Source organism: Malurus melanocephalus, unplaced genomic scaffold, assembly GCF_030028575.1.
Source record: "Malurus melanocephalus ecotype Western Australia unplaced genomic scaffold, MMel_1.1 scaffold_39, whole genome shotgun sequence".
Taxonomy (NCBI): Eukaryota; Metazoa; Chordata; class Aves; order Passeriformes; family Maluridae; genus Malurus; species Malurus melanocephalus.
The window spans coordinates 2,983,741-2,994,860 of NW_026623271.1; the positions used below are offsets into that span (position 1 = coordinate 2,983,741).

Sequence of the window (11,120 nt, forward strand, 5' to 3'; positions counted from 1 at the left end):
GGGCTTCACAAACCCACACACTTTACAATGAATTTTCATAAGCACTCCCASCTTTTYTGGGAGTAATAGAAGACTTSTTTGCTACCAAAGGTCACCTGAACYTCCCCACAGGTTCTAACCTGGGGAATCCTGATCTGACCTCATTTCAGTTGTTCAAAACTGTGCCTAGAGAAAGGCAAGAAAGGCAATTGTTCCTGTGTCCCCTACACATGTACCTGTGTCCTCTCCCTTTCCTACAGCCTTGCTCATCATCATGTAAAAAAAAAACCCAAACCACACACCCCTTCTCAAACCTTACAACCCTGTCAACAAAACCTCTAATATAGATGTTTTTATACGTGCAGCAACTCCCTTCTGCTCATGTAATTCTATTCTGGGAAGCTGTCTAACTTTGATCTTCATGGGCAGGGTTTGCCAGTTGCAGTTCTAACAGGAACCTCCTTTAAATGGAAACAAACTCCAATGTTCAGCTCCCAATAGCAGCAAAAAGCTGCTTCCCTGCATGACTCTCTCATCTCCTGGGGTGCCTGCTGCCCAGACAGATTCCAGACAGCTGTCTCCAGCCCGCTGCTCCTGTTCACAGGCAGGCTCTGGCTCCCTCCCAAGCCTTGTCTTCTCTGACCCACGACTGCCAACTCTGGGATTTTATTGCCAGGATCATGGTATTCATTGTTTTTCTTACTGTCCCCATTCCTAGACTGAGAAAACTTACTGATCATTCAAAACTAAAATGAGATTCTGCTCTTCCTGAAGGCAAAGAAAATCTTGAAAAACATGACATTTTGTGACTTGTAAAMGTCACAGGTRTATATACATAATTTTYAATCTTTTGATTTTCTGTAAGCCARTCTTGTGATGGGGAAAAGTGAGCAAAATGATTTACACATTAATTAGCAACACTGCTGACATGAAATATTACTTCCTTGTCTGGCACTCCAGATATTCTGTAGCATCTCAGTGAGGCAGGAACTGCAATTCTGATGTGGYGGTATTTTACATTCCATACCCAAAAAAAAATCTTATACAATGCAGGAGGTCAATAGCCTTTCAGACCGGGTTTCAGGCCACCTTCTCGCAGGCAAAGAGTTCCTTGGGAGAGGGGGAATGCATCAGCAGGGAGGGCACAGCAATTCTAATATCCYCTCATGTGTATTAGCAATTCTATACCCTCCCAAGAATCCTCCTACCCAGGCAGTGCCCAGCTGATCATCTCACATGTTTCAGGATTCCTTTAGGCACGTATTTACACAGCCCTGCACTAGACACTACTAGCAAGAAAACCATGGAGAAAATAGATATATTGTTCTGCATTTAAAGACACCGAGTTACTCAAATAATGAACAAAAAGGTCTAGGCAGCTTCATCTCYATTATCTTTTCTACTTTTCTCAAGAATGGAAGTTTCCAAACATTTAGTTTAATGAAACAAACACTGTTCGCAAAAATAAAAGATTTTTTATAAAAATGTCAGCAAAATAAATCATGCAAAAACAACTGGCTGTTTTGTTTTTCCTTTAAATAGGACATTTTTCATTAAGACAAATTTACTTTTCAATCATTTCAATCATTTCAGGCAGCTCTCCATAATCCATGAGATTTTGTTTCATTCAAATTGTTCCAAGTAGTCCATGATCCCTACAATTATGATTTTTTTTAATAGGAAAGGGATTTTTACATACTGTGGAAATATGGAAGAGGAAGCTGGACATGAGACATGAAAGTCTTAAGCCAAATCAGAAGGAYACAAACACCAGGGGATTATTAAGACACCTGGTTTGATAGAAAGGTAGATAAAACAATTTCCATTAGATACTGGACAATGAGGTGAAATTTATGTGCAGATGGAAGTAATTTATGTATATTCACTACATAAAAGATCATTATTTATTGCTAATAAATGAGCACATTTGATATATCTAGTYGGTATTCAAATACTTAATGTGTTTTAAGAGCACCTAGGGTATACTCTCTGTAGCACAACTCACTGCACTCAGGAATTCTGTCAAATTACATGGAGCTGCAGTGAAAGACTTGATCATAAAACAAAGGCAGTAGTAAATTAGATGGAACAATTTAAAAAATAAAAATTGAACAAAATTTTCTCCACTTTCTCCTCTACCTCTTTCCATTTTTCCAATAATAAGTATTGGGATGTTTCYGTTCAGCAGTATAAATTTAACCATCCAATATGAGAGGACAAAAAGCTCCAAATGACACTAAGGTCACAATGTACAGATTTTACAATATCAATGATTACCACCTTTTTTTYCATTGTGGATTTCATAAAGTTAAATAATTCCTTGGATTAGAAGGGGCCTTAAAGGTCATGCAGTTCCAATTCCCCTGCCATTATGAAGGACACTTTCCACTAGACCAGGTTGCTCWAAACCCCATCCAACCTGTCCTTGAACACTTCCAGGGATGGGCATCCCCAGCTTCTCTGGGCAGTSTGTGCCAGTGTCTCACCACCCTCACAGTAAAAAATTCACCTTAACATCTATTCTAATTCTCTCCTCTTTTAATTTAAAGCCATTCCTATTTGTCTTGCTCCTTTCCCTCTTCTTTTATAAATCCCCATTTGGTCCTGGAAGGTATAATAAGATCTTCCTGAAGTCCTTCTTCTCCAGGCTGAATAACTCCAATTCTCTCAGCCTGACTTTGTAGGAGAGGTGCTTCAGCCCTCCAATCATCTTTACGGCCTCCTCTGCACTCCAACAGGTCTGTGCCTTTCCTGTGCTGAGGACCCCAGAGGTGGACAGAGAGGGGTTTGCACCAGAGCAGAGTAGAGAGGGAGAATCACCTCCTTTGCCTGGCTGGCCACACTGCTTTTGACGCAGCCCAGGACACAGCTGTCATTCTGGGCTGGGAGCACACACTGTTGGTTCATGTCCACCTTTTCAGCCCAGAGAATCTACAAATTCCTCTCCTCAGGGCTGCTCCCAATGAGTTCTACCAGGCCCTAGCCCAGGTGCAACACCTTGAACTTGGACTTGCTGAACTTGAGGAGTTCTTTTGGGCCCACATCTCAAGTTTGTCATGTCCCCCTGAATGCCATCCCATCCTTCTGTTGTGTCAACTGCATCCTCAGCTTTGAGTCATCTTCAAATTTCCAAATTTTATCTTACAGTTGGTGTCACTGATAAAGATACCAAAATATCACCAGTCCCAAGACAGAGTCCTGAGCAACATCACTCAGCACCAACTTTCACCCAGACACAGGGCCACTGATCACAGCTCTCTGGCTACATCAATCTCGCCAATTCCTTATTCAGCAAACAGTCCACCCTTCAAATTCACATGTCTCCAGTTCAGAGATAAGAATGTCATGTGGGACTGCATCGAGAGCATTACAGAATTCTAGACAGATGGCATTGGTGGTCTTCCCTTGACCACTGCAGTCATTCCATCATAGAGGCCACCAGATTGGTCAGGCACGATCTGCCCTTAGTGATCTCTCAGATCATCTCCTTGTCTTGYATATGCCTTAATATTGGTTCCAAGAGAATCAGCTCCAGGTTCTTCCCAGGCACTGAAGTAAGGCTCACCAGTCTGCACTTCCCTGGGTCTTCCTTTCTMTGTTTTTTAGAAATAGGAGTGATGTTTTCTTTTTGCCAGTCTCCAAGGATTTGGCCTGACTGCGAGGACTTTTCAAATATGACGGAGTGGCTTAGCAATGACATCAGCCAGTTTCCTCAGGACCCTGGGATACATTTCAATACAGGAAAATCTGCCCCTAATCTTGTTTCTGATTAATTTTCTCCCTAATTCTTCACTTTTTGTGAGTAGTTAAAATGTCTTTAAAGGACCACTTTTTAAAACATCTTTTATCTATCTGTGCTTGCTGATGGAGGATGGTGTTTGACCAGGTTAACCTCTGCAAGTCCCTTCCAACCWGAGTCATTTTGTGTTCCACAGGCACAACTTCCTGAGCAATTGATACATCTTTGGGAAGAAAAATAGTGTGGGCTGCTCTTAAAAGACTTAAACTTTGAGTTTCTTGAAAGATCTAGGGATGAAAAGAAGACCTGACTATTCCTTAATATAACCTAAGCTACAGAGTACTGAGAATTTCTATGAAAAATGACACCTGACATTTACAACCACATTAAAGCCCACTCAGAATCAGAACTGCACTATTGCTATACACTGACAGGATAAGGTGCTCTGTGTTTCTTCCTGGGAAAAGTATTAACTGGAAGGCATTTTGTGTCTGAGCTGTGTGACCCTTCCTGCTGAAAGCCACTCAACATGCAGCAGGAACTGCATTTCAGTCTTTTTCCTAAGACAAAAGATTGGGTTTAGGATCTTCTGTCTCAGGTTGCTTCCTCTATCAAACTATCACTGTAAAAGAAAAACCAGATACCCATTCTTCTGGAAGAGCTGAATTCCCCTCACAACCTCCCAAGACTGCAAATGCTAAGTGGAGATTATACAAAAACGTTTTAATATTAATGGATTTAACATGAAGCAGAAGCCTACAGAAAGGGGTTTCTTACTGGAAAAGGGTTTCTGAACAAAGTAACCATTAGCAAGTACACAAGGAAAATTCCAGAAGGGATTTCTGTGGCCTTGGGACCGTTTTGTTGACCCTGCACAGCATGGAAATGTGGGGCATTTTTAGAATATATGWGGGACATTTTTAGAATATATATTCCAATGGCATTGGACAAATAAAAACTACAACAGAAGCCTCTTTAGGAGAACTGCTTTGGGGTCTGAGCGCATGTGTGCATGAGTACATACATACTCTATTATTAATTACAAGCTGTCATAATTATACATMGAATCGGTAAAATTTAGTCTTTGCTATACATAATTATATTCGTATAGTTAGGAAATCATTGCTATTTGGAACCTTACACWGGAGCTTGGGAAGAATGAAGGATAAGCATAGTATAAGGTACCATGCCCTAACCCCTTCTTTCTGCTCTATTTCAAGAAAACTTGAAYTGCTGGTCCCAAACTGTGGCAATAATTCCCTTTAGCTGAGTAGACACATACYCTTAGAGGGGGTGAAATGTTAGCTTCCTACACAATCTGACATGGYACAGTTAATGCAGAAATACATGCTCTGTTTTCACTGGTTACCTTACAGAGACATGAGACAACTTCAGTTATAAATTAACAGTTCTGGTATGTATAAAGTGGATGGTTGTTATTTCAACAGCTCAACTGGAAAGGAAAAAAGCCCTCATAATARCATAGGATCTTCATTTTAGAATTTTTAGGAATTCATGGGGAGGCAGAAAGAAACTTTACTTCTYTTTCAAAAATACTTTGAGAAGGCTTCTTGATTCAAACAACAGACTGAACAGACTCAAACAACAAACTGTCACATTGGGCTCTTTCAATTTGGTTTCTTACCTCTCCTCCAGGAAATATCCATTTGGAAATGGCATCTGATATTTTAAATAACAACCACTGCTGCCAAAATGTGAAGTTAGGATAACACTTACTTTGTGTACATATCACCATGTCCTCTCCATCTCCAGAGATGATCCTATAGCAAGGTGATTTGGCATGGGCAAACATAAGCTGATGAAYAGGCTGCTCAGTTGCAAAAGTGAAGGAACAGGTAATTGGAGATGGCTGATGGCACATAAAGGCAAAGTGAAGACTCTCTGAGCAGGTGGAAAGCAGCAGCCAGCTACACTGGCTACACAAGTCACACACACAAAACCAAAACAAAAAACCCAAACAACCAAACAAAAAACCACCCAAAAAACAAAACCCCACCCATCTTTCAGAGGAAGAATTTCACCTCCCATCTGTTCTAGAGTGATCAATTCTGTGTCTTTCCTCAAAATCAGACTAGGAAGAGAGGACAGGAACAGGGACAGGTGGAGGGGTTCTGCATTCTTGAATCAGTATTAGGGGGAGAAACCCAAAACAATGAGAAGAGTTCAAGGGATTTGGGCTTTCCTTTGACACTATCATCTTTTAACTTCAACACTATCAATATTAATCTTCTACAATCTCAAATAWGGAGGCTGAAAGAGAACCAAAATGAAAGCTTTTTTAAAGCCCAGTAGAGAGTACAGGGAACCACAGCCTTTTCTGTTTGGCTGCACACCTGTTTGAATAAAAATGAACTGCATGAACAAAGGCTGACTTTTTCCGTGTCCTATAATGTTGAGTACAACTTAGCAGTYTCATGAGGAGTTTCATAGTTAATAAATGGATAAACAAGACTCTATTCTTGCAATCAACCCTGGAAACTATTTTCAGGTCTCTTTACAGAAAAATTGGTGGCAAGAATTTTTTGTTAATTCTAAGAAGAAATTTAAGTACTAACACTGAGAATTACTTTTACAGTATGGAAAAATGTTTTTGCCTTGATTAGGGATGTGCTCCAAAATTCTTCCACCTGGTCCTACCACCATACATACTGGATGCCTCATTAGAGTTTGGGAATAAATCATCAGGAGCACACCAGCATTAGGAGTCAYTGCTTGAGCAGAAACCCACCACAGAATACTGTGGGGTGGACCTGCCTCAGTCTTTTCGTTYAGGGCAGGTACGCTCACTTAAAATAAATAGCAGATGAAGAAGCAAGGAGTTCCTTAAAAACTGTGATATCCAGGAATCTTTTCTAGCTTAGGAAGTATTTATGGTACAGAGTTAAATGGCTCAAASTCTTATAACCTGGTCCTCATAACACAGAACTTCAAAGTTCACCCTTATAAGCATGGCAGAGGGGGCACTGAAATTGGGGTCTTTGAATTATAGGATTTCTGATCTACCTTCYTTCTTGAAATGAATTGCCTCATTTCCATGAGGTATTTCCATGCTCTCTTGTCAATATAGTCCTCTGCTTCCAGATTTCCTGTGTTTAGAGATACAAGCAAAACCTGAGTATTTCAAATCAAACAAAACCCTCTGTTCAACCCCAAATCACTGGTTTTGACTCATACATACAAATCAAAATTGTTGTGTTGGTCCATTGGGCTAAARGGAAATAGAGGTGCTTTCAGTATTACTGGCTTCACAGGCAGGCAAACCTTGGGMTTGAAGTGCAGCATTGAGCCATCATGTATTACCATAAGTCAACTACTTTAAATAGCATGAGGAGCCTGCAACTCTGCCTTGCTGAAGAAACAGTAAGAGAAAAATTATTTGGGATCAATGCTGGAATCTTCAAACCAGATTCACTCTGCCTTTTGTTTTTGATAGGCAAGGAAATACAGACACACAACATTCCCTAACCCTTCAATGCAAAATCCAAGTATCACAATTGCCTTCTGCAAATACAACAATGCTCTGCATGAGGTTTGGACATATAAAGACTTTGTTGTTTAAAGACCAGCAACAGAGGRTTTCAGGGACCAGTTGTACATTTTGATCCTTTTGATGTGAAAACTTTTATGTAACAACAGAGTCTAGAACTCTTGCAAGGCACTGCATTCTCCTTTTATTAGCTTAGTCCCAAACAATGTATTTGTGCAATGACTCAGAGGCAGGCACTGCCTCTTGAACGTAAATCCCACACCAGGCAACATGCAAGACCAATGGTCACCTCAACTCCAACCCTGACAGCTGTGGCCATTGTCCAGCTGTTTTTGACACTGCGGCATGTTCAATAACCTTTGAGTGTTTGGTTGAAAATTCAGATCTGGTAAAGRAAATAGCCCAACTTCCAGTACACAAAGTCATCCTCAACAGTAAAGCGAGTTCATGAGGGAGGGAACCAGCTACTACAAGAGAATTCCAGCAACAGAGGCCATCACAAAATTCCTGTTTAATATGACACCATCTGTGCTGACTGAAGTAGACTGGGCATTGTACACTGGATTTATTCTGGGCCTGCATTTTGTCAGTCTCAGAAGCAGCCCCATGTGACAGGATGTTGAAACCACGGAGTTAAATCAAGCAAATCACACGTCTCATTCTGTTCAGTGTGGACACAGAAACAGCCCACACAGAATCAGACCAGAGGTAAGTCTAATCCATTTCACTATCTCCAACATCATACATGTAAGTAGAATACAAAAAGATTATTAGCCCTTTTCATAAAATAAACCTACTGCTTTCATGTTCAAAACAATCTAATTCAACATTGTGACAATACTGCACACCTCCCAAAYACCTTTCCAACCTCCCTCAGCTCCAAGTCTACAGCCAAAAGTTTGAACAAATTGAAGAGTTTCCTGATTGCTTAGTTTCCTCAGATGAACACAGAGAATTAGGTGGAAATAGAACCTTTGAGAAGGAAAATTATGGGGGGAAGCAGGACCACAGATAATCCTGTCCTGGATTGCCACAAACTGCCATGAATGTGATCATGAAATAAGCTGGTTTAGTTTCCCTGTGACCTGTTGGTTTTCACACCCCATCCTGTACTCAGATYCTTTGCCGAGCTAATTCAGCGCATTAAATTGCCAGAAAACCTGACTAAAGATTTCCCACTCTTAACTGATTTCAGAAACTGAAATAGGTCAGTTAAGAATCTGTAAATGCAGCTGTTGTAAGAGTTCAAACTCCAGCGAAACTTCAAGCCAACTTGCGAACAGAGTATCAGCAAAACACACTATAACCGCAATAAAGCTCCCACTTCTAAACCAAGAAGTCAAAGTGAAACCAAGAAAAAAATAAGCAAATCTTACTCATAGAGTCCCCACAGCAAGAATCATTCAACAGATTTGTAAGTTACTTCATCATATTTTGTTCTTACATTGAACATTTCAGGATATGCCTCCAAAGAAGGCAGCACAAATTTAATACAKTGTCTCCCATATCATACCTCTGGCAGCCTTAACTCTCACCCTTAAAACCTGACCTAGCCCATCCTGCACCTATTTAGAGTTAAGAATCTGTACAAGCCAAATACTTAATTTTATTGGCTTTCTACACAGTTGAAAATAACACTAAAAACCCCCTCAACCTAGCAATAAGAGTACTGAAATCACCTATACACTTTAGGAACTAGTAATGATACTCTTGTGTTTCTGAACCAGAATTTCAAAATTGAAATACCTGGAGCCTCAGCATCTGGTCACACTGCAGCTTGCCTTACTGGTTTTTAAATCAACCCAATTTTGCTTTTACATTCAAGCAGGTATTATAGCCAGAGGAACAGCACAACAATAYGCGCCCTTGAACTTCCATTTAATTCACTTCTGAAATGCGACGTGGCACTACTGCAGCCATCAGCAGACGGTCTAATGTTATGTAAACAATTTCAAAAGCCAAATGGATGTAGAATAGATTAAGCATTAGTTTGGAAGAATAAGAAGTTTGCAGCTTCACTAAGTAAGAAAAAATCTACAAAATATATATGTTTTTAGAAGAAGCTGATTGCTTTAGGTATAACATTAGCAAGTTTTTCTAAGCAGCCTCTACATTGTCAAGATGTCTTACTGCCTCTGTTGATRGCAGGCAACAAGGAGTCAAGAGACATCAGAAATCTTAAGTCACTGAATGCTTCTAYAAGCAAGTTATGAGGTTTGTTCCTCCATGAAAACTGGTTAGTCCCACCTGCCAGGATAGCTGGAATGTAAGCTGTGTATTACCCAGCTATGTAAAAAGAGAATGATCACCTTCTCCCTCACACACACCTTTGTTCCTCACACACCAATGGCAAGGAGTAAGAGCTGATAAAAGCCCTTAATAAATCAGTTTAAATAGAAACTGCCTATTGCATAGAATGTCTACACGTTATTTTTCAGTCAAAATAATCAAGCTACATCATAAATTTTTCATCAGTCTACTGTGAAACCCATGATAGGTTTATAAAAATAATTACGTGCAAGTAATTATATTAAACACAATTATCCATCATTAACCATCGCACAACCACAGGAGAAYGAGTGCTGTCAAGTGACCAGATATCAAGTCTTGCTCTTTTTGCAGAGAGAGGCACTTCCGTGTGATATTTGTGTCATGCAAGCTACTGACTTCTGGCTGTCAGCAGCAGCACTGGCTCATAGCTTAGCTCCAGACACCTATACATTGCTTTGATGAGCAGTTACATTCTTCACAAAGCCAGAGCTCAGTGACATAGAGCGCCTCGGTGATGGTGTACTTTACCAGGAACCCAACCCTGTGCAGTTTCATTGAACTGAAACACTTTTTCTTCTTTGACTTTTATTAAGTTCACTTAGGTTGACCAAACGAGCTTCCCTAAAGTAAACAGGGTTATAAAATATCAGGATGATTCTATCTTTAGGTGCGCCATAGAAACAAATACTTAGTTCAACTAGAAAACTTTAAAAATGACTTTAGATACAAAAGTGTAACAATTATACTGCGCGATACGTCTTTATATATCACTAAGCTCATGAAATTAAAATTTAAAAAGTTTTTGCACCATCAAGAAGAGCCACAAGTCCTGAACCTCCATTCTTTACGCATCCTTTATCAGAGTAAACTGAAACTTGGGAATGCTTGGGATTCAAAATACCCTGAGCACATACTAGTGCAACACCACAAAGCATACATAATCCATCGGAAAAGAGGAAGGGGGGGAAAGGAAAAAAAAATAGCAAGAATCAGATGGTGCTTTATTATACAAGCATGAAAGTAAGTTCCTTTGGAAAATAACTTCTTGGGTGGACTTCTGGACCAGTGAGGTAGCCCAATGGGAGAGAAAAAAGTGGAAGTGGAACTTGGTCCCAACGCGTGATACCTGCCAGGCGGCCCCAGCCCAGGGCGAGGCCGGGGCCCGGCAGGACGCCCCCCGTGTGGCGRGGGGTCCGGCGCCGCCCGAGCGGGCCATAAAGTGCAGCAGCAGAACACGATCCAGACAAAAGCAATGTAAACAGGTGACTGATACCGGTCCCTTTGTCCGCACCGCGGCCAAGGTGAGGCGGGGGGAGCGGAGTCCCCGCGGACTCAGGACGGCGCCACGGGGAAGCGGCGCACCCGCACCACGGGGGACAGGTCCACGCCGAGGATCCGCTGCGCCCGCCGCCGCACCGCCGCCAAGCTCCGCTGGCTCCACATGCTGCCCCGCACACGGATGGTGGGGAACGTGGTGAGGCGGGGGGTGGCCGCCTTCCAGATCTCCTCCAGCGTCTTGCCGCCGAACGGCTCCCAGGCGGCTGCCGCCGCCGGGCTGCYCTGCTCGCTGTCCGCCTGCTCGCCCGGCGGCTCCGGCGCCTCCGCCGCCTCCTCCTCCTCCTG

At 41.6% G+C, this 11,120-nt stretch overlaps 1 protein-coding gene across 1 annotated transcript in view; it reads right to left on the reverse strand.

The window, feature by feature from the left end:
- Window positions 1-3,517: 3,517 nt before the first annotated feature.
- CCDC71L (coiled-coil domain containing 71 like) overlaps window positions 3,518-11,120 on the reverse strand; it is an 8,362-nt gene continuing 759 nt past the window's right edge. Inside the window, 1 exon segment of the mRNA XM_057364525.1 lies at window positions 3,518-11,120. This exon segment is cut by the window's right edge and continues 162 nt beyond it. Within this exon segment, the coding sequence (XP_057220508.1) occupies window positions 10,830-11,120 (291 nt within the window). The 3' untranslated portion in view covers window positions 3,518-10,829.